This window comes from Suricata suricatta, chromosome 2 (assembly GCF_006229205.1).
Source record: "Suricata suricatta isolate VVHF042 chromosome 2, meerkat_22Aug2017_6uvM2_HiC, whole genome shotgun sequence".
Classification (NCBI taxonomy): Eukaryota; Metazoa; Chordata; class Mammalia; order Carnivora; family Herpestidae; genus Suricata; species Suricata suricatta.
Window position 1 is genome coordinate 24,804,895 of NC_043701.1, and position 24,976 is coordinate 24,829,870.

Consider the following 24,976-nt stretch of genomic DNA (forward strand, 5'->3'; position numbering starts at 1 on the left):
CGTATATAGTGTAATATTAACCGAAGCTTATGACAAGGCTATTTTTCTTTAAAGGTTCAAACAATGGTCTGTGAGTAAGGTGCCTCTAACTAGGGAGGAAGTTTCAATCAGAAAATCTGCCCATTTACTGAAACCACAATCACCAAGAGGTATGAATAATAGGAGAACTAACGCCAGTCTCTGATCCACTTAGGTCAAGCAGTCAAGCGCACACATTTTCAAGCAGGGGAAGCAGGGTCCCAAAGGCCACACAGCACTGCACCCCAGTCTCCCAGGACCTTTGTTCTTTTGTCCTGATCCTCAAATGGGGGGGAGGGCCAACCGTTATCCAGGGTAGCACCTTCCTAGACAAGGCTAGGGACTTTGCGATTACATACGCTCCCCCCGGAGGCTTTGCTGTCACAGTGGAATCACCTCTGCAGGCTTTTTGGCCGGATGGGCCTCAACAATTGGTAAAGTTTTAATTCTCCTGAATGCTTCTGCCATTGCTGACATTCAGGCGGATACATGTGTCTGTGTCAGGCATGTTAGGGGACAGTAATATATGTATAAAACAATATCAAGTCTGAAGTATTTCCTACATAGAAATCTTTCTAGGGTACCTGGGTGGCTCCTTCGTTAGGCATCTAACTTCTGCTCAGGTCATGAATTTATAGTTTATAGTTCAAGTCTTACTTTGGGCAAGCTCGAGCTCACTCTGGGTGAGCACAAGCCTCACATCAGGTGACCACGAGGCCCACATCAGGTGAGCATGAGCCCTGGGTGAGACCCACTTCTCTCTCTCTCTCTCTCTCTCTCTCTCTCTCTCTCATTCTCCCTTCTCCTTGTGGGATTCTCTCTCTTTCCCTCTCTCCACCCCTCACTCACTTGCACCCTCTCTCTCTCAAAAAAAAAAGAAAGAAAGAAAGAAAGAAAGAAAGAAAGAAAGAAAGAAAGAAAGAAAGGAAGGAAGGAAGGAAGGAAGGAAGGAAGGAAGGAAAAGAAAAGAAACATGGCTACTTTGACATTCATCTGTATCTTTTGTAGGCATCAGTCTAGGAATAAGATTTCTCTGCACTGAAAGACACTCCTCTATGTATTGTCTCAGAAATGGTGATATGATGAGCTCAGAACAACCAGAACGTAGGCATTGGGCATGTACATGACAAGAGTAGGTAAAAAAAAAATATTGCTGGAACAGAGGAGCCATGATCCCCAAGTTATGGAAGATGCCATTCATCACAAGGGACACAAGGAAGGTTTTGAGTCTTTGAGGCTAAGTCCCATATAGAGTCATAATCCTTCCCCAACTCGGCTATCTTAGGGATCATCTTAGTACAGCCGCCAATCTTAATATTCAGGCTCTTCAGAGATAGTCCATGGATAAGGGCTGAGTGAAAACCCTGCAATGTAACTGTAATCAGTCTTTTCAGCACTCGGCAGAAGGGTGCTCATCACCATTTTCCTCCTTTCCAAACAGCAGGGAGACACTATAGATTAGAAGGGGAGATGGAATATCAGAAAAATTGTTTCTGCCAGTATATTTCCTGAGAACTTGGATCTCTAATCTGAAAGGGACTGTACTCCCTAAATTCTTAGGCAGTACCTATCACAAGATCAAAAGCACCATGAATGTGCTGATGTAAATATGTCAAAGGTTGAGAGGTTGGGACAGAATGGGAGCTGTGGTGGTCACTTTCTTCATTTTCACTCCATGGTATAGTTGAAGAAACTGGCTCTCATCAGTACTGGATTACTGCTGTTCTGTCAGTTATGTACTATCTATTTATCTTTTTGATCCCTTCCCCAACCCATAGTTCTCAGTCTGTCCAGTTCCCACCACTTATCCCTGATATGTGTTTCCTGGGCAATAATGCATTCTTTCTAGATGTGTATATTTAGTGGCATAAGGTTATACATAATTTGCTCTTATCTAATTTGTGTTTATACATATATCCTCATAATTTCTATGTTTATTAGGCATGTCTTATCTTTCTTTTTTGATAAAATATTACCAAATCTGACTTGGTTTTGTTGGTTATGTCTCCTGGCTTTAGTTTTTTATCTCATTCAGTTCTTCTTTTATCTCAGATCACAGATATTTCCTTCCTTCTACATTTATTGAGTTTAGTTTAGTTTTTCACTTTGACTAGTTTCACAGTTAATTTTAAGACTTAAGTATTACCCAAAACTGTCATTGTAGTCTTTAGACTTTTCTTCAAGCATCACTTAGGTGGCATCCACAGTTTCAAATGTTCTGCTCTTATGATTATCTTTTTCTGAATAGTTCAGAACTTTCTTTGTAATGCAAGCTACTTACAGGGCTGATATTTTACAGACAAAATTTCTCACCTATTTATTAATTATAATTCTAATTTGATTACTTTTTGAGGAAGACAAAGGTAAATTATATGTTTCTTATATTTATTTGTTTTTCAGTAACCTAATGCATTATCAATCTCTATGAAGGGTCCATTATGTTTTAAAATTATGCAATTAAAATGGCAATTTTGTAACCAGTTATTTAAACTATTTTTAACTTTAATATTATGTTGTATATTTAAATTTAAATCTCTGAAAAGGTAAATTAAAATCCAACATGATAATTATGGATTTATCAAGTTCTCCTTGCATTTCTACACATTGTTACAATGTACTGTTGGATAGATAGGTAGGTAGACAGATGGACAGATCAATGTATAATTTAAGATTTTATCTTAAATTTTATTTTGTTCCATATTTTGTGTTTACGATTTTTTTCTGCTACCTCTTTTCCAGTTAGTGTATTTTTGGCCTTCCTAAATATTTTTTCTCCTTATTAGGATAAATTTAAAATCTATTCTCATAAGGTCTGTTTTTTAAGTGGAGAATGAATCTGTATCATGAAAATTACTGATTTATATTTGCAATTTATTTGATTTTATATATACCATACTCTCATGTTTCTGCTTTTTTCTTTTCTGAATTTTTGTTAATCAATCAAATTTTCATTTTTTGATGGTAAGTATAGATCCTATTTTAATTTTTTCTAGGTAACCATTAAAATTTAAAAATATTTATTTACTTATTATTTACTTACTTACTTACTTACTTACTTACGCTAACCACACCTGATCCTAGGTTAGTGGTCTTTTGTTGACTTTATACCATGTCTTGCTCCTCCTTCTCCTGGTCAGCTTTCTGAGTAATTTGTTATTTTTATAGTCTCTTCAAAGAATTTGTGACTTTGTTCTCTACTTTCTATTTTTGCATATGTTTTTTTTTTAAGTTTATTTATTTTGAGAGAGAGAGAAAGCATGGGGAGTGCAGAGCAAGGGGGAGAGAAAGAATCCCAAGCCACTCTGCACTGAGCACAGACACCAATGCTGGGCACAAACCCACAAACTGAACCATGAGACCATAACCTGAGCCAAAATCAAGAGTTGGATGCTTAACTGACTGAGCCACGCAGGTGCACCACCATCTGCTTTCTATTTCAATGATTTTTATCCTTCATTATTTTCTTCCTTCTATATTCATTAGATTTAATGTCGCTCTCTTTAATATTGTTGGACAAATACTTACAACAGGGTCTCTTCTTTTCTTCTTTTATTTATTAATTAATTATTTATTTAAATCATTAGTTAATGTATAGTGTAGTATTGGTGTCAGGAGTAGAACCCAGTGATTCATCACTTACATGTAATATCCAGTGCTCATCTTAACAAGTGTTCTCCTTAATGCCCATCACCTATTTAGCCCATCCTCCCACTCACCTTCCCTTCAGCAACCCTCAGTTTTTTCTCTCCAGTTAATAGTCTCTTACAGTTTGCCTCCCTGTCTGTTTTTGTCCTGTTTTTTCTTCTCTTCCCCTATGTTCATCTGTCGTGTTTCTTAATTCCACATATGAATGAATATGATATTTGTCTTTCTCTGACTTATTTCACTTAGCATAATACACTCTCGTTCCATCCATGTCATTGCAAGTTGCAAAATTCATTTTTCTTGATTGCTCAATAGTATTCCATTGTTATATATATATATCACATATTCTTTATCCATTCATCATTTGGGCCCTTTCTATAATTTGGCTATTGTCAGTAGTACTTCTATAAATATTAGGGTGCATGTGTCCCGTCGAATCAGCACTCTTCTTTCCAGATACCTAGTAGTGCAATGGCTGGGTTATAGGGTAGTTCTATTTTTAATCTTTTGAAAAACCTCCATACTGTTTTCCAGAGTGGCTGCACCAGTATGCATTCCCACCAACAGTGCAGAAGGGTTCCTCTTTCTCTGTATCCTCATCAACATCTGTTGTTGCCTGAGCCATTAATTTTAGCCATTCTGACAGGTGTGAGGTGGTATCTCATTGTAGTTGTTGTTTTTTAATTTTTAAGTTAACATGAAAAATTCACTCTTTTATTTCAAGAAAAAAGTTAACTTTTCATACTAACAGAACAAGATTAAAGGTAAATTTCTTAAACATCATCCAGAAATATAACAAGACTTGTGATACACTGCGGCCCCGGCCGTGCCTACTCAGCAGGTGCAGCTTTGGTGCTCTCCTGCTCAGGGGCGGGCTCACTACTGGCTTCTTTCCCTCCTTTGCTTCTTTTAGATTTTTTGTGCTTGTGTCTCCTGTGACTGTCTCCTTCTTCACTTTCATGGTGATGTCTACTGTTACTTCGAGAGGACTTGTGTCTGGTTTCCTCTTTCTCTGTGTTGTCATTCTCTGTGTCGTTCTTCTTTCTCTAGACTTGCTCTGTGACACTCTAATGATGAGTGATGTTGAGTATCTTTTCGTGTGTCTGTAAGCCATCTGGATGTCTCCTTTGGAAAAGTGTCTATTCATGTCTTCTTTTCTAATATATATTAAGTCTGCTTTAGCTATATCTCACAACTTTTTAAATGTTCCATCTTTATTACTCAGTTCAAAATATTTTCTAATTTTCACTGTAGGTTCTTCTTTGACTTACAAGTGATTTTGAAATTTGTTGTTTAATTTTCAATGATTTCATGCTTTTCTTGTATATTTTGTTACTTATCTCTACCCTAATTCTTCTGTTACCCTAATTCCCTGTTGGTCAGATTAACACTCTGTATTGATTTTTTGAAATTTGTTAACACTACCCAGGATGGTAGTCCTGTGGTAAATTTCCTCTTGCAATTTAATAGACTATCTTTTGTTAGTCTTTGAAAATTCTTGGTCATTACTTCTTTAAGTTTTTTTTTTTTTTTTACCTACTATATCTCTATTCTTTTTCTGGGACTCTAAATTCATCTTCAAATTTTGTATCTTGTTTTATATATCTCTAATAATGTTTTCTGTATTTTAAAATATTAATTATAATCTCATGGCTACAATATGGACATTTTCTACTGAGCTATCTTTCAGTTGACTAGTGATGTTCTGTACTGTATGTAACCCATTGTTAAACTTACCTATCAAATTCAATTATTACATTTTAAAATCCTATCATTTTTGACTCTTAAAACATATATGTATATATTTGTTTTTAAATATACATATTCAAGTTATGTATTGTTTTTAATATATTTATGTTCAAACTTTTGTAAACTTTTGTCTGAGAAGTTCATTTTCTAAATCATCTGTGGCATCATTTCCACCTTCTGCTATTTTTTCCCCTTGGTTTTGGTCGTTTGTATCTGTGTCCTGGCATGCCTGGTTGGTAATCTTTAAATGAATATCTGACTCTCTACATTTAAAAAAAAAAAAAGGAGGGCCACATGAGTGGCTCAGTCAGTTAAGCCTCTGACTTCAGCTCACATCATGATCTCACAGTTCATGGATTCAAGCCCTGCATCGGGCTCTATGCTGACAGCTGGAGCCCGGAGCCTGTTTTAGATTCTGTGTCTCCATCTCTGCCCCTCCAGTGCTTGTGTCTTCTCTCTCTCTCTCTCTCTCTCTCAAAAATAAATAAACATAAAAAAATAAAATTAAAATAAAAAAATTTTTTAAATGTAGATGTTAGAGATGTTTCTTTTTCTTCCAGAGAAGCTTCAACTCTTTACTAGTCAGCAATTAAAATAGAGGCATTTCACCTTGTTATAATCTGGGACCAGGATAATTTGAGGCTATGTTTTGGTCTTTCTATGGGCTTTTCTATTTTTGATATCTCTTTTATCCTGGAGGATATCTTCTCAGATATATTAGCTAAAAGTCCAGGATGCTTATAATTACCCACCCTAATTAATAGACCTGAATTCCAACTTTTATTTCCCTTGCACCATGATACAGTTCCATACTCTCCATCACTTTTTAGCCTCTGAACCTGAATTATGTTTGATTTTTTTAGCCTGTGGGGGTTCAACAAAGTTTCAAGAAAAAAAAATTGGTGTAAAATATCAGGTTCACTTCTCTGTAGTACCTTGGAGTCTTGGGTGCTCTAGTCTGGCTCCATTGGTAACCTTGAATTCCAGTTTTTGTCTCCCCAGCCCCATGAGACTGCTGAAAGGTCTTTCTAAAGATTTCTGCCCTCGAACACTCATACACTGAATCAGCACATTTCTTATAGATAAAAGCAGTGGAGAATACCTAGCTCACGTCAAGGTTTGTGTTTTGTGTTTTGTTTTTATTTTACTTCCTAGGATCTTGGCCCCTTGAGTCATGGCTGCCTTGGTTCTTCTCTGATGCCTCCAAACATTCCTTCTTTCTTCTTTTTTTTAACTTTATGATTCTTTTATAGTTACTCTTAGTGAGTGACTTGGTTTGATTATAGCTGCTCCTTCATAATCAGAATCAGAAGTCCTTCATCTCCAGAAATTTTAATTTTAGTGATAAAAATGTTAACTTTTATGATATTGATTGGATACTTTTTCTGGATACATTATTCTTTCAAAACTTTTCAAAGATAACTATTTTTACTTCTAAGCTGTTCTTGCATTAACTCTATCAAATCTCTTTCCTTGGGTTTTTATTATTCTGTTTGTGGAGCATGATGCTTATCTTTCATAGTATTGGTCCTCCATAAGTATTTGCTAATTCTTGGCTGTCTATTCTTCCGTATATGTGATTCCCAGTTTTCTGCCTACTGTGGTGTCTGTACCCTGTGTCCAGTGGCTGTGAGATGGAATGGTGTCCATGCGGGAATAGTGTGTTGGCAATTCATCTCCTGAATGAAGGGAATCCTTGCCCCTCTAGTGGTCATGGTTCCATCAAGTACTTCTCTGCTCAGGCCAGTGCAAACTCTTTAGAAAGATTAATTCATCCAGCTCTTTTGGTTCATATTTCCAGCTTGATAATTCTGTTAAGTTCAATAAGATCTAATCCTAAGAAAGAGCTTCTCCAGGATCAACAGTGAAGTTTCTTATGAGGAAAGTAGCTGACTGATAATAGCAGTCCTTAAAAAGGAAAAGAAAAAGAAGACCTCTAAATTTTCAGTTAAGTATTAATTCAAATGCTTTAATGGAGTTTCTTAATTTTTAAGAAATTTGGCCCAATTCTATTTTTAAAAAAGGATGATTTCCTGATTTGGTGAAGATTCAAACCATATTATTGCCATAGTGAAGTCCCGTAGACTGGGTGGCTTAATATAAATTTATTTTCTTATTGTTCTGGAGACTAGAAGCCACAGATCAAGGTGTCAATAGTGATGGTTTCTTCTGAAGCCTCTCATGGCTTTTCAGATGGCTACCTTCTTTCTATGTCCTCAGTGGGTCTTTCCTTTCTGCACACACATCCCTGGTGTGACTTGTATGTCCTTATCTCCTCTTCTTATAAAGACACCAGTCAGATTGAATTAGGGACCACCCTAAAGACCTCATTTTAACTTAATTACCTTTTTAAAGACTCTATCTCCAAATACAATCACTTAAGGTTAGGCATTTAACAAATGAATTTTGGGGAGGACACAATTCAGTCATAACACCATTCCTCTTGGTTCTTAGTTACTATATTAAGTAATATCACCAGAAAAAATATAGTATTTCTATAGCATCTTTTGTCTTCACAAAAGTTCCTGCACTGAGGTACTGATCTAATTCTCTTGGCTTTATAAAAGGTTATATGGGAAGTATCTACTTAAACAAAGATTTAGTACCTTTTACAAAATTATAGTTGAAACCATTTCCATAGTGTTACCAAACTTCCTTCAGTAATGCAACCTAAATAATAAATTTCTCCTAATAATTTACATTCCAGCAAAGGATTAATATATAGATAGATATAGATATAGATATAGATATGATTATATAGTTCATAGATAAATTTTGTTCTTGCGGTAATTTTCCTTCCTCCTTTTCTTGCAGTTTTCTCTTTGTTCTTTCCAAGGAGTTTTAAGCTTTTCTTTATTTGTTAATATTATATTTATTATATTTTGTATCTGTACAAATAAATACTGTTCAAATCTATAATTAAAAGTATCTTCATTACTGTTATTCTCAGTTTGGATCATACTGATGCAAAATAATAAAAGGCTAAATGATAAAAGGCAGCATGAAAGCAGGAGTCCATGGAGGGAAATATGGAGAAAAATACATGTGAAAGAGAAGCCAGTAAACACACAGCAAGTAGATGCCTCATATTCATTTGCATACATCATCATAAAAAATGCAACATCATTGTTTGGGAAATTATTTTTATTATGTTTCTATGAATAATACTATGTAGTATAATTGAAAATTAAAGACTACATTTTATTTAATAACACTCTACTTTAAAACATCTACTTTATAAAATGTCTATCAGACTTTAATAAAAAATAAATCGTATTTACTAAGCCAATATTAAATATCATGTATATTTAATTATAAACACTCGTTATAAATCCAATAGCTGTTCTTCCTCTTTAGAGGATTGTGAGTTTCCTTTCACTTGTCCTTTTCTACCCTTCACAGAGCTAATCTCTTACTTATTGGTTGACACTTTATTATTCTGTGCATCTCATTCCCACCATTCCCAGTAAGTCCAAGGTTAAGGATTCAGACCTCATGTGTAAACCAGCTCAGTTCTGCATCCATAGGATTTGACCTTTGATTTGACTCTTCATTTTAACATGTGTCAGGACCAAAAGGGGATATGATGAGAGACTACAAATGGATCAGAGCAAACCTCTAATGAAAACACACTGTAATGTCTCTGACCTGTGGGTGGGTCAGCAACACAGATTTTTACCTGACAGGAGAAGCACAACACTCAGGATGGTGCTTTCCCCAGAATGAAACTAGACTATGAGACTTGGAATGTGCTGAACCTAGAGTTTCTCACAAACATGAGGCATATTTCCATACAAATGGTATTTGTGCCTATATTTTGTGTGAGTGCATGTATGCGTTCTTTATTTAAAATGTAAAACATTGCAAGGCTGATTTTGAGAGAGCAGTACTGTTAAGTCTTACTGTGTGAGGAATGGAGGAAGAGGAATGGAGGACAGGGTCAAGGTTAAGTTATGACAATAGTAGGTATAGCTTACTATATGCCAGGTGCTGTGCCAATATTGTACATACGTTGTCTCCTAAAATCCTTTGGGTTAGGTCTATGGAAGCCTATAAATACTGGGAGTGAATTATCCTCAGTTATAATGTTCTTACATGGGAGAGGGATCCACAGCTGAGTCCAGAGTTCTCATATTCCCAAATGTAGACCACTGACTTTTAATTCATAATGTCTGTTGTTGAGAACAATATTGTCATGCTTACAGTTTAAAAGAACAGCATCATGCATATCTATCCAAGAGTTGCTGTCCCAGCCTAGATGTCGATTTAAGAGGGGATGGAACCTTCAAAATTTCCATTTTCCAGTTTTCAAATCTGATTTATTGATTCCTTCTTGAAACTACATGGGTTGTTTCCTTTAACTGCCAAAAATCAAGAGGTAAGAATATAGCAAATGTATGCCATCCAGGCAGTGTTCTTGGTGTTGGGTTTATAGCAGTGAATAAAATGGGTAAAATTCCTTGTACTCATGGAATTTTTGTTCTAATGAAGGGAAATAGACAATACATAAATTAAGTTAGTAAAATATATAGACTTTTATGCTAGAAAATGTTAGGTTCTGAGAAGCAAAATGAAGCTGAGGATTTCTGGTAGAGGGTGGGAGTTACAGTATACACATGTGTTTATGAAAGTTCTCACTGGAAAGAACAGTTCAGGAAAGACCTAAAGACCTAAAGATCTAATGAAGGAGGAAGTCTTCAAATATAAAGTCTGTAGAGCAGAAACATGGTTGGTATATGCTAGGATCAGCCAGGAGGTCAGCAGGGTGGGAAGAGAATGCATGAGAGAAAAATTAAAGCCAGGTCAGTTCAGAGGATCTTTTAGGCCATTGTTGGCACACCATCAATGGGAAGTCATTGTGAAGTTTTGAAAGTAGGGTGACTTAACCTGACTTGTGAATAGTAGAAATATTCTGTCTGCTATGTTAAGATCAGTCCATGAATCAGATGGAAGAGAGCAAGGGAAGAGAAGTCAATAGGACAGCTCTAGTGTTAATCCAAATAGATGGTATTGACTAGGACCAATGGAGTTTCAGTGAGAGTAGCAGAAAATGACCTTTCTGAACAAATTTTGAAAATGGAATCAATAGGATTCTTCATAGGTAGAATAAGAGTGTAAGAGAGGAGTCAGGAACAATTTCAAGGGTTTTGTCCCTTGGAAAATTCACTATGGAATTTAGGCAATGAATATAACCTGAAGAGCAGGTTTAGAAATGAAGATGGTTTTGGATGCTTGTTAGTTTTATGCTTGTTAGTTAGACATCCAAGGGAAGAACCCAGAAGGTGATTAGATTCCCTGAGAGAAGCCTGGAATTCATCAGCATCTAAATGGTTTGTTGAGGCTGAGCTACCTATATGACTTGTAGGGCATGGTGAAATATGAAAATACAAGTCTATTTGTTCAAAAATTATTAAAAATTTCAAAAGAATGACAGCAGAGAATGAAATCAAGTGTGAAGGGACTTCGTAGTGAAGGCACCTGTATAAAGGTAGTAGACTCAGGAATCCAGTTCTGGTTTAAGGCCATAATGCCAAATGTGATGATCAATAGAGTGATGTGGAGAGAGAGAGACAGAGACAGAGAGAAAGAGATACCTAAGAACTGAGGTCTGGGTATCAATATAAAAATGATATAGAGATGAGAAGGATCCCTTAGAGTTGGCTGGATAGAAGAAACCAGCAAGGTATTTGAACTAAAGAGAATAGAAACAATGGTAAAATGTTTAATAGGTACTGGTGATCATTTACCAGTATCCAAGCTCAGCCAGAAGAGTTGGATTATTGTGTCTGGTGCTTGCTGTGCCCAATTGCCAGGGCAGTTTTATTACTGATTATCTGTTTCATGAATTGGTTGATTTAGGGCCTTTACCACCACAAGGCAAATCCACGATTTCTTTGTAAACTTGTCCGTTTAAAAATTTTTTTTTAATTTTTAGGTTTATTTTTTATTAGAGAGAGAGAGAGAGAGAGAGAGAGAGAGAGACCAAGCATGAGTTGGGGAGCAGTTGGGAGAGGAGGAGAGACAAAATCTCAAGCAGCCTCAATGCTGTTAGTACAGAGCCCCACATGGTGCTCAATCTCACAAACTGTGAGATCATGACCTGAGCCGAGATCAAAAGGATGCTTAACTGACTGAACCACCCAGGTGCCCCTAAAAATCATTTTTAAATGACTTTTAAGTAATGAGATTTTAAGGTCCATTGACTGAAGCTCCGCTGAAAAGCAGAGGAAAATCCATTTTTAAACAATATTTATTTATTTATTTATTTATTTTGAAAGAGAGAGAGAGAGAGAGAGAGAGAGAGAGAGAGAGAGAGAGCGCGAGAGAGAGGAGGAGGAGGAGGAGGAGGGACAGAAAGGCTGGGAGAAAGAGAATCCCAAGCAAGCTCCATGCTGTCAGCACAGAGCCAGACGCAGAACTTGAACTCATGAACCATGAGAGTATGATCTAATAAGCTGAAATCAAGAGTAGGACACTTAAACGACTGTGGGCAAAGCAGTCAAGTAGAATCTGGCTGAGTGTAGTCAAAAGTGAAATTAAACCATCCTAAGGCAGAAATATTCAGAATAAATAATGAATTTGTTTCTTATCACATGTCACAAACTTGCCTTGGGTTTTAGGTCACCTTAGTTACTAAGAGGTTCAAAACTTACCAGGTTGGAGTCTATAGAGTTCTGTGTGCAGGTAGAAGACTGACCTTTTTCCTGAAGTAACATAATCTCCTCCCTCCTCAACTCTTCCTGGGGTTGCTAATAATTCCAGGCCATGACCTACATTCAGTAGACCCTGCATGTGCACAAATGACCCCTTTAGAGAATGAAAAATGACTATAATAGGTCCCAGAAAAGATGTCATGTTTCTGTGCTCCATTGTGCTAGTTCTCCCTGGCTTATCCAGAGATCATTTAAGTCTGCTTCAGTGCACCTGACTCAGGTTCAAAGTGTCAATGGGGTGTGGAGGCAGAGGAAACAACAGGCTATCAGTGGATGTAACAGAAAGACACTTCCCTTCCTTCAGGTATTAATATTTTGGAGTGACAGGGGGGCAGAAGGTAGGGCATAGAAAAAAGTTGGAATAAAGAAGCCTACATTAACATGTCCAATACCATTGTCAGCATCTTTCAATGGATTTATATTGGTTATAGAAAGTTAATACTGTTCACTTATGCATTCTGGAGAGCTGTAGCTTTGATACAGGGAGCCAGTGTGTTATTCTAAGACTGTAGCACAGACAGTGATATGGCCTTGACATCAGGAAATAGAGTTGATTTTTGGGCAAAATTTTATTCTGCCTGCTTTGAAGTAAGATTACAAAAGCCTTTTCCTTGACATTATATAGTTAGAGCATAGCTGTCAGCTATTCACTAAACAAAACTGCTTTGGATAATGGACTCACAGGCCTCTCTCTTCACCTGTATACCTGGAAGGATGCTTTGTTAATGTCCTTTTAGATTCAAAGTTGTAGGGCAACTGATCTTTGTTCAACTACTGCTATTTTGCACTTTTGAGACATTTTATAAAGATTATGTTGTTCGACCCTATAACACTTCAATGAGAAAAGAAACATTTCCCCCCAACTTTATAGGTAAGAAATGAAAGGTCAGAGAGGAAAATCAGATCACACAGCTGTCCAATTGTCAGGGAAGTTATATTAGAGTTTGGATTGTCACCTGGTGGGCTGACTTGAAGCTTTTACCACCCACAAGGCAACTCTAGAGTTTTCTGCAAACGTCTTTATCTTAAAAACAAGGACAAGTGGTGGTCTTCCTTTCTTACATAGCACAGATAATTAGAGTTTTCTGTAGCTATATAAAAACCTCAGAGTTTTTTGGAATCAGATGCTCATTTTCAATATTTTAATCTAATTTCTCCATTGCTTCCTAAATATGGGAGATATTTGTAGTCCAACAACACATGATTCTTAAGATTTCGTTTCTCTAAAACGAAGAGAGCAGGTGGGATTTTTATTTTTTTATTTCTTTGTGTATTTTGCTTTTGTGTATATTAGACTTTTTCATTTCATTAAATACTTAGAGATGAAGTTCAAAAACTTAGTTTACTCATGGTACAATGCCCTGTAACAAATGGTAGGCCACTGTAAGATTTTGGATTTTAGGGCACAGTTTTGTATAGATGTTTTTTGTGTATTAAATTCACATTAAAATTTTTCAGAAGCTGTTTTAAGAAAGGACACAAGTAAGATCAGCATTTTGGTGTAATTTAAAAGCATAGTGTCTGATAAAGAGCTTGGACACTAAAAATTTTGGTTTGCTAAAAGGATAGACTGCAGTAATATATTTAACGTGGAAACTAACATCGAGAGTCTTCTTCATGCCTCATATTTAGCAAGATTAAATTTACTATATAATACAGAAATGATTCTGAATAAGGAAGAAAATTAACATTTATATGTATGGTAGCAGAAAAAATTTGTAACACTTTCAAAATAGAAAGGTTTTTATGTATTCTTTAGACTAGTAGTATACATTTTAGCAAGACCAACATATTAAGACATATAAAAGAATCCAGCTTATCAGTGTGAGTAATTCTCATCATTTCATGTCTGTTTAACCTCTAGGGGTTTTTTTTGTTGTTGGTTTCTTGTTTGTTTTTTAAGCTAAATTGAGTTGGCGTGGTCCAGCTGGGACAAAACTGATGGTTACCTATTTAAGCGGCTTTGGGATATTTATGTCTGTGGTTTGCATTTGGTGTTATTGTTTCCCTATTTTTATGTCCTTTCTCTATAGCCTATTTTCTGCATGGGCTTTCTGCAGCAATGCTAACTGGAGAATAAATAGAAATTTAGAGAGGATTAACCAACACTTTGAAGTTTAAGAGTATTGATAACAATAAGTTGCTTAAGAGTAGGTGGCAAAGCTTAGGGGGACTGATGAGGTTTAAAGGCACATATTCACATTTTATCAGGACCTTCTTAATTGTAGTAGATCCTCGGTTCTCTCAAATTTAACATGGGATTTCACTTATTGGCAGGAGAGCTCATGAAGTATAGTAATTTATCACTTTGCTGGAGAATGTATTCGAATCATGTTTCTATTGAGGCTGATGTGCATGAGTCCACCCTAGAATCTGGATTCATCCCCATCACTTTGAGTTTCTTCTTAAAAGGTCTTCAACCCTGTGTTGTAGCCATGGCTGATGTTCATTTGATGGAGTGGAAAAATTTGGAAGGCATATTCTGTACGATTTGTGTAAATCAGCTCTTGTACAAACCTGACGTTTTTAATCACATTCATATACCTAAGAATAATGAGAAGTTTCTCAGGAACTTTTGTGTGTATAATCTTGTATAATTTCTCAGAGGTTTATAAGGAAAAAAATGTAGGTTACAGGCTCTAAGAAAGTTTCATTATATGCCTTTCATTTAATTCACTACAACGTTCACATAAATCATATAGTTATAATTACATAGTTACGCATTAGTAAGTGCTCCATTGTATTCATTTTTCAATGCACTAATGCTTAGAAGTAAAATAAGAAAACATTATGGGGTGCCTGGATGACGTCAGTTAAGGATCCAACTTCGGCTCAGGTCATAATCTCAGAGTCCGTGGGTTTGGAGCTCAGAGCCTGGAGCCTGTTTCAGATTCTGTCTCCCTCTCTCTGCCCCTCCCCTGCTCGCTTGCTCTCTCTCTCTCGCTCTCTCTCTCTCTCAGTAATAAACATTAAAAATTTTTTAAAAAGAAAGAAAACATTATAACATTATAATTCAGATTTGTCATGGAGGAAGTCAACTTTGAAACAAACCCATCTATATACCCTTGTTGAAGGTTATTCCCATATACTCACAATGTCTTATGCAAAGGACAACCATAGGGGTAGATGGATTGAACAGTAAACTCAGTACACTGCATGGTGTGATTTCACAGACAGGGATACTCTCTTAGTACTAGTGCCTGAAGTTCTCCTCATAGTTTGGACAGTTCTGTACTTCACAGCTTTGTCATCTGTTAAGAGAAGTACTGATTCAGTCACTGACCTTTGAAGGTGAACATTTTTTGATCCTTTATTTAAAAGGACACAATTAGTTTGGCTCCTGGGGATTGCCTGATATAATGACAACTTTACATCTTCAGAGGTATTGTTAGAGTGGACAGATATTAATGCAGATCATAGATATGAAAAAGGGGAGCTCTAAGAGCTTCTTTGTGGCTTCAGTATTCCAAGTTATTTGGGGGAAATTCTATTTTGAGCTCAGGACATGAAAACTAGAAGTAGATCAAAGATTTTTATTTTTAAAGATGTGACATATACCTACAATGAAATATTATTCATTCTTTAGAAAGAAGGAAATCCTGCCATTTGCATCAATATGGATGAATCTAGAGGACATAATGCTACACGAAATTAACCAGACACAGAAAGACAAATACTAATGGTCCACTTTTATACAGAAGCTTAAATAGTCAGATGCATCAAAGCAGAGGATGGAACAGTGGTTGCCAGGCAGAGGGAAAGGGGGAAAGGGAGAGATGTTGGTAAAAACACACAGGTCCAGTGATGCAAGATGAGTAAGTTCTGGGGATCTAATATGTAGCATGGCAACTATAGTTTACAGTACCAGGGTGTGCCCTTGAAATTCGCAAGAGGGTAGACCCTAAGCATTCTCACCACAAAAACTTAAAAAGACAGAATGAAAGAAAAAAAATTGTAACTTGGTGTGGTGCTGGATATATTAATTACTTGATCACAAAGATCATTTCACAGTTTATATGTTTATCAAAACATCAAGTTGTACACCCTAACTACAGTTTGTTTTTTAGTTATAGCTCAGTAATACTGAGAAATTTAAAAAATTAAAATACTATCATATCTGTTTTCAGACTTTAATGAAAAAACCAAAAGCAGTGATATTAGTTTTGGATTTTTCAGGTGGTTGACCTCTAGATCATAGAAAGAAGGATCTTCCAGAGAGACTGCTCTTTTTAAGTCCTGGAGCAGTTAATTTTGGTGGAAGAAGTATAAAGAATGAACATAAGAGGAGAATTTTCAAAATGCAGGATGCTATCCCTAGAAGACATACTTAAATCTTGGAGGAAGACGTCATGTGTTTTGTAAAAACACCCATGTTTATTTGGATATGATGCCACCATTGGAGAAACCCTCTGGAATATACTTTAGGGGGGCTATTAAAAAATCAAGCCCTAATGGCATGCCCATGATTTACAAGCTTTGATGGCTGGAATTAAGTCATGATGTGAAGATGCAAATGCTAGCATTATTCAAGCACTGGTGGACAACAGTGATGTTCTAGAATATTTCACTCCCACTCACTTCCACTGTAACCTTCTAGGTTAAGTTTATTGTTAAAAGAATTACACTTGACCCTATAATACCTCTCTGAAGAAGGGATGTGTAGCATAAAATCGTAGTCTTTGGTCAGAATGGCTTTGTTCCCTTTCTTATATATGTTTTATTATAATCTAAAAAGGAAACTAAACATCATCAGCTTGTTTGTTTTAAAGAATTAGGCTTCATAAATGATATAACTTAACCCATATTTGCTGGGAGGGGGATAAAGAATTGTTTGAGTATTATTAAGAACAATTTCTATAAGTACCTTCTAAAGTATCCTGAGCAGAGAAGCTGGAATACTTATAGATGATGGTTGTGCTGTTTGCTTTATCTTAGATCAGGCTTATCAACATTGATTCTTTCTGTTTTTCCTCCCCTCAGATGTACATCCAGACAACAACACTTACTGTCTCCATGAGTTTAAGTGCTTCGGTGTCTCTGGGCATGCTGTATATGCCCAAGGTTTATATTATAATTTTTCATCCAGAGCAGAATGTTCAAAAACGCAAGAGGAGCTTCAAGGCTGTGGTGACAGCTGCCACCATGCAAAGCAAACTGATCCAAAAAGGAAACGACAGACCAAACGGAGAGGTTAAAAGCGAACTCTGTGAGAGTCTTGAAACCAACAGTAAGTCATCTGTAGACTTTCCGATGGTCAAGAGCGGGAGCACTTCCTAATAGATGTACGTTGAACATCTTCTTCCTCTAGTCTTGGGGACTGTCCTACAAGGTTCCAGGGGCCTGGTGGTACTTGCACACCGTGAGACCACAACGGCAGGTAGAACCATTTGGTTAGAACCAAATGAGTTTAAGGCCAGTGGTTCTTTTTCAGAGCCTAACCATGCACACAAAATCTCTTTTACAAGGCATGACACTCATGTCTCTTTTGAGGCATTACCAAGCATCTGAAACCTGGAACTATCTTCCACTTATAGAATTACCTTTCAGCACTTAAGAACTACCCTCCAATCTTTTTTACTTCAATATTGGTTGTTTTTTATGGGTTTATTGGTTGCTCTTACACAAGTAAATTATATGCTATGTAGGTATTTAGGGAAATGAGAAAACTAGTGAGCCAACATATTAGGTTAAATTATAGTTAATACTTATTTTCCCTAAGTGGCCCTTTCTTGGATATATTAAGATAATTAGAGCTCTTCTCTGAAGTCTCATGACCCTGAAAATCCTTTCTGCAGCCACCACGCCACTTGTCTTTCCTCACCTACCTTCCTCTTCTGTGGAATCACCCCTGAAGAAGCACATGGTAACAATACACCAGCACAAGCTCACCTAGTAGTTTAACTGGTCCGTCTTGGTATCTATGGAAGAGTAGCAAATCAGTTGAAAATCTGTATTACAGAATACCAGATAGCTGAGTATAGCTAAAAAAAAAAACAACCAAAACAACCTTTATATTACTAGTTTCTGTAGATGGATCAAAAATATATAAAAATTAAGGTTCTTGCATTAGACCTTAAGTTTCCTGTCTTTTGGAAATGTACGTATTTAACAATTAAGGATAAAACCCTATGCAAAAATATTCTCTTCCTCTCAGATTCTTCCAGCAGGCTGTATTCTCTGTATGTCTGACACAAAATATAGAGTAGATTAAGTGTGGATTGTATTTGATTTAATTATTATAACAACACAGAGCATGCACTAGATTTATAAACCTTTCCTTACATCAAGATTTGCAACCGAATATTGTCCACTCTATTGCCCCATATGCAGAAATGGGCTTAAAAGATAAGTGTTGATCAGTTAGGCTTACTGGCTACAATAATTCCAAGTCTTATTGGAATTATTGGTCGGTTTTTCTGGGAAGATTGTCTTCAGCTTACTAATAACGAGAGTTGGTCACTTGTACATAAAGAAGCCTGTAAGAACTCCACAAGCATTCCCCACGTATTCACCTTTCTGTAAACATGAAACCCTAAGAAACTGCAAGAGAAGTCATGATAAGGATGGGTTTTGGTAACAAATTGTTATAATCATCTCTGATTATTGGTAAGCAATTTAGTAATAATGGGCCTATTTGGTCTCTTAGCAAAAGATGCACTATATCTACTATAAAAAATGTCAGAGTTTAATGCCTGTGATTTGAGGGCAGAATTTTATCTGTGTTTTTCTACCTTGAAGGCATCAGTCCAGCAAGTTAAAACTCATTGTAGGATGCCAGTAAACTGCTGTTGGCCAGCTCTTGGCCTTCCTACTTTGACTCATCACAGTCCACAGTCAGACTTATTTTTCATCAATAATCCTGAAAACTTTATATACTATGGTTACAAATGGGAACAACCAAACATACATTGAAATAAAATCAGTTATCTCAGGCTCACTTCTGGAAAGTGGTGGCAGAAAGAAGTTAATGAACTTTTTCCACACTTTAAAAAATAAATAGGTTTCCCGAAGAGGAATATTACCAGCTCTGAATAAGACTAATCCCATATTTAATTGAAGTAAGTCTCATATGTTTTGTTGTCCTTCTGTTATTTTCTGGTGATGTTGAAATGGAAATTATGTAGCAAGCATGCATTTCCCTATTTTCTCTGAAATAAGAACAAAAGGGTTTAAATGCCAGGGCTGTATGGAAGGTAAGCCTGTACTATACTGGAGGACTCAGGGGCTCACTTTTGAAAGGTAAAAGAAAGTGAAAAAGGTGAATCAAGGTAAAGCCAATTGTTACCTGAAAGATGGCTAAACTGTACTATGTGACTTTAGTATATTCATCTTTTATAGTAGTTTGGATTTTAATAAATTAGGTCCAGATGATGTGATATAGTTTATACATTTAGGAAAGAAGTGTATGAAGACCTCATATGTCCTTCTGCAATCTGACTCCAGGTAACCATTGTTGACTTTTGTTCACTTGCATAAGCCAGTGTCTTTACTTACCTTTACTACACCTACTAGTGGTTTTAATTGAGGAAAAAGTCTTCTAAAATCAATAACCCTAATCACTTAAATGCAGTATTTTTTTTTCTAAAAGTGTGTCTTATGTCTTTAGAAGTAGAATGGAATGTTGGAAAAGCCTTCAACTGCCTGTAACTAGAACTACACTTCCTCAGATTTAAAACCCCTTCTCTTGAGATGGATGGAGTCCATTCTCAATTCTCAAATCAAGAGCTGATTAATCCATTGGAATAGTATCCATGTTGCTGCATCCTCATACTTTCTGCTACGAGACTTGTGATAAGTCACCAGTTACAGTGAGGTGACAGTGATGAGTGAGAAAGTGTTTTGTAAACTACAAATCACCATATAAGTAAGGTAGAAGTGTCGTTGCTGCCTTGAAAAATTTAGATTGGTTTGTCATTAATAGAAAAGACTTAATATTCAAAAACTACTGTTTTAGCATCCTTATTTCTTCTTTTTAACACATGGAGGATTTTGGCAATCAAGGCTACTATTCCATTGTTGGGATTTTTTTTTCTAATTAGCAATGTATTTATGATGTACATGCAATAATGCTTTTCCTTCATGTCCATGCAGCTCTATAAATCCATTACACTTAGCAACTTCATCTTAAAGATTATTTGTTAATGCCAGAAATTTTGTCCACATAATTAAGGCTTTAAGGCTTCAAAATCTATGCAGAGTAAGTATAAGTAATGTGAAGCTAGAAGGGAGACCAATAAGTCCATGTTAATTACTGAATTTGCAGCGTACTACATTTCACAAAGAAGGTCAAGTGTTCTTCCATAAAAGTGTGTGGGAAGGGAGTTAGAAACAAAGTTGACTTGTATGAATTTATCAGTTGTACCCAATTATCAAGTGCTGTTAACATGGCATTCCTTAAGCTATGTTCATGAATAATTCATTAACACAGCTGCTGCTGGGGGTGGAACTGTTTTCTCTAGCTTATGAACACAGTGTGGTGTCCACAAGGCAATGCATGATTGCTGTATCATAAAACCGATTGTCATGGAAGCTTATTCATTGCAACTGTAAAAACTCCCTGGCAACTCACATCTCTGTTCCATTTCACTCTGTAATACTTCCAGGATAAAGATTCTCACAAGACTTCTGTCTTCCACAGCATGTCCCTCATCACTGTTTTCAAGTTGACTAAATCATCCATTATCCATAGCCTTTTATCTAACCATTAGAAAAATTAAGATGACTTTCCTTACAGTCTCAGTTATCAGTAGAATCCTACCATCTTTTTCCCTGGAGATAACTTTGAAGAGTTCAAAAAATGAAGTATGAGTCTCAAAATTGGAATGGTCCTTGAATGGTCTGATCCAAATCACCTCTGTTAAATTAACATCTGAATATCATCTTCTTCAAGGTCTTTCTGGCTCTTGTTCCTCTATTTCGGTCATAATTTTTCTTTGCAGCTATCTACTCACTTGATAAATATTTCATACATTTTTAGCTACTGCTGAAGATATTGAAGAGGGCAGGAAGTTGAACAAGCATTTTGGGGGTGGTTTTTCTCTTACGACAATTTTTCTTCATCTCTCTTCAAAGATTATATGAAAGTCCTTCGCAAACATAGTTGAAGTACAGATTGTGTTTTTTTATCGGAAATTTAGAGATATATGACAGAATTATATATTTAGAAATAGGGTTGCATTGGTGGCTCAGTCAGTTAAACATCTGACAAGCTCAGGTCATAATCTCATGGTTTGTCAGTTTGAGCCCCTCATCACCATTGGTGCAGAGCCTTTTGGGATTCTCTCTCTCTCCCTCACTCTCTCTACCCCTTCTCCACTTGCACTCACATGCTCTAAAACTAAATAAACTTTGAAAAAAAGAAATAAAAACTTTTAAAAACTCTACAGGCATAAAAATCATTGTATTTCACTTCACGCTAAACCGAACGGAACAGACATGTAGTCCTGTAGAAGGGTGAGTAGAACCTAGCACTCCACATCCATTCTCCCAGGCGGCTTCCCCACAAACCTATGTCATCCCCATCCTCGCAAAAGCCCGATGTTGTAGATTTTGCAACAGTGATGAAACAGAGGCCCAGTGACTTGGTTCACTGATCTTTTTAAACTCATTTTATAGGAAACAGGATGTATTTTAAAACCAGGTCTAAAACCTCCTTTCTTTCCACGTGCCACAATTATAACCTAGAAGTGTGAGCAATGGTGATAAGAAAAGCAGATATGTCAGCTATTTTGGGCATGAACCTTATAATATTCAGTGAAATTAAAAAAAGTAAAAACATGTATGCTTAGCATTTCCTTAGGCTCTCTGAATTTATTTTCGTGACTGTGAACTTTATCTGATATCAGTCTCTGGTAAGAACTTGTCTGGTCAGTTGATGTAAATGAAAATGGAATGAGTCTGATTGCCAGTTGTTTCAAAAGAGGAGCTTTATCATGAGCTTCCTTAATGTTCAAAAACTAAATAATTCTCTAAAAATCTGTCTTATCCTGAGTTGGATTTATGTAGTGAAATATATACATGCTTAGCATCATTTCATATCTTTCCTCTTATGATTATGTGTTCCAGAATCCCACTGAAAAATAGGACATCAATCTGAAATTTAGAACAGAGATTTATTCCATCACATCTTTCAAAAAAACCAAAGGAATTATTTGGATTTAAGTTTATGTTCTCTGAAAATTTAAGCATGAGTGTAAATTTGAACTAGAATACTTTATTATTCATATCTTTCTAATAATCTTACAATAATAGGCTTTACTTCATAGTGAGTTGGTACCAGACCAATTAAATATTAATTTCCTTCTTTGAGTCTTTATTTATGTTTAACATCTCCATTTGGATCCTTTGGTTAAAACCAGAGCATAAATATGTATTGGCAATGCACACATTTACTTTAGTAATTACAAATATCTATGTACTTCATATTTCACTACGTTCTCTTCTACAGTCTGAGTGTATTTGTTTTTAAATGGAAAATACTCATTCTCAAAGCACTAGTTACAATTACTTACCTCTTTTCGGTCATCAAATCAGACTCAAAGACTTGAGATTATAAGCAAATATTTTTTGTCACTTGCAGAATAATTTTTGTGTTCTTTCATTTTTTATATTGTATATCTTTGTTACTCAAAACACACTTTTAAATTGAATTTCACCTAAATTTATTAAAGATTAGGACTTTTCCATTTTTAGTTTTCTGCTAAATTCTTATACCATAAACAAGACTATTGGTTTTACAGATTAAAATTGCTGCTGTATTATTATTCCTGTGATCACTGATTTCCTACTACATGATATAAAAAATAAGTAATAGGGGTGCCTGGGGGGCCCAGTCAGTAAAGCTTCTGACTTCAGCTCAGGTCATGATCTCACAGTTCGTGGGTTTGAGCCCTGCATCGGGCTCTGTGCTGACAGCTCAGAGCCTGGAGCCTGCTTCAGATTCTGTGTCTCCCTCTCTGTGTCCCTCCCCTGCTCACACTCTCTGTCTCTCTCAAAAGTAAAATAAACAAATAAATAAAAAGTAACATGTAAAAACTGCACATCATAAAAGTGATTATAGATGTGTATTTTAAAATCATTTTAGCAAAATAATTTATTACTATATACTATTAATTTGTCTTACTTTGTCTTAACAGCTTCCTCTACTAAGACAACATATGTCAGCTACAGCAATCATTCAATCTGAAACAGGAAAATGGTACAATATGAAGAAATCTGGTATGTGATCTTAAACAATAAACATGACACCGCCAAAACTCACTCCTGGAGATCTCTGTAGACTACAATCAATCAAATCAATAGTCAATCTTGTAAGGAACAAAAAGTAGCCATGAGCCAAAAGTATCAATAACAGAGTGGAAAAAAAAACATTTTATACAGTACAACCAATGAGTGTCAAGCTAAAATATTGCTTACTCATAAGCAGTTTAAAAAAAATCACAAAAGGAAAACTAATGTTAGCTTGTGAAAATAAAATGCTATTGAAATAAACCATGTCTGATGTTATTCTTGTAAGTATTTTTCTGTGATTGTGAGAACTCCCGTTCCTGTCCCACCTTGTTCAACTTGTATAAGACAATGAATCTGTTTCTTGTAACGGCTGACCGGATTGAGGCCCTGGGTTGTGCTAAAAATAAATGCAATGGTTGACGCATGCACTTTTTTTATACAAATAATTTATTTCTAATAATAAAGGAATGTTTTGCAAATGTTGAGAGTTGTTTCGTTCCAGTTTTAAAGCCAAGGGACACTCTTTCTAGTCGGCACTCCTGCTGGTAACTCCTGATGTAGGAGCCCTGGTACTCCATGGTAATACAATTTCCTCAAGGACTGTGTTTTTGTACGTCCATGTGTACATGAAGGAGACTGTCTTTTGTTCCTCTATGAAAAAATATTATTTGTGTAAGATTTTGTGAATATTTCAAAATTGATGTGGTAATTTTTCATAGTAATTAGTTTTTTGTGAATAATCAAGCAATAGCTCAAGCTAAATTACTTCAAGTATTATAATTAACAAATGAGGAGTTAAACTTTACTTTGGAGGACGTAATTTGAAAAACACCATCTAAAAGTATATGGAAGGGTCAATGCTATTCTCCATTTTCTAAGTCAAACCTTTCACATAATGAAATAGTTCAAGGTATGTGCTATTAACCTTTTCTTACCTGAGTCTGGTATCCATTGAAATCTGTGACTTAATGGGCCTTACCCAGTACATTCCTCAAAGCACAGAATTAGCATATTTATTCCCTTGCTATCACTAAAGAAACCACAGTTCAGATAACATGTCAATGCTTTCTTATTTTCCAAATGAAAACATTCATTGGTTCATAGAACAGTATCATTAAAGAGAGAAAACAGGAAGCCTATGTCGTGCTAACAAACCATGCAAGGTTGGGTAAAAAAAAGCCTCTTAAAGGCTTTCAAATCTGTTACCATTTTCGTCAGGGGTTCCTCGGTTCTATACAATCCCACACATCCATCAAGTCAATGGGTCTCCACAATCATTTTGTTAGTAAATGTTCTCTCTGCTGAGTTAGCTTGGATGGCTCATTGCACTCCTTACAGATATAAAGAACGGTCTGTGCTCTGTAGCTTCAACCCAGATATTGACAGTCACTTTATTTAATAGAGAGTTGAAGCAGCACAGCGCAGGCTGCCTCACCATGTGGTAACATTTCCTAGATACCTACACAGACAAAAAGTCACATACAGGAGGAAATGTATAGTTATCGACCATTGGTTGGGGTTCTCCTAATAGGATTTGTCATTTGTAGACAATATCAAGGAGTGAGGGCATTATTTTCAAAACTTCACATAATCTGAGTGACTGATAAATACAATCCTATAAT

At 36.0% G+C, this 24,976-nt stretch overlaps 1 protein-coding gene across 1 annotated transcript in view; it reads left to right on the top strand.

Annotated features, from left to right (window-relative positions):
* Positions 1-23,499, top strand: part of GRM8 (glutamate metabotropic receptor 8) — a 748,501-nt gene extending 725,002 nt beyond the window's left edge. Inside the window, exons 10-11 of the mRNA XM_029923995.1 lie at positions 17,106-17,352; positions 23,261-23,499. Of these exons, the coding sequence (XP_029779855.1) occupies positions 17,106-17,352; positions 23,261-23,310 (297 nt within the window). The 3' untranslated portion in view covers positions 23,311-23,499. The remainder of the gene's footprint in view (positions 1-17,105; positions 17,353-23,260) is intronic.
* The last annotated feature ends 1,477 nt before the right edge of the window (positions 23,500-24,976 follow it).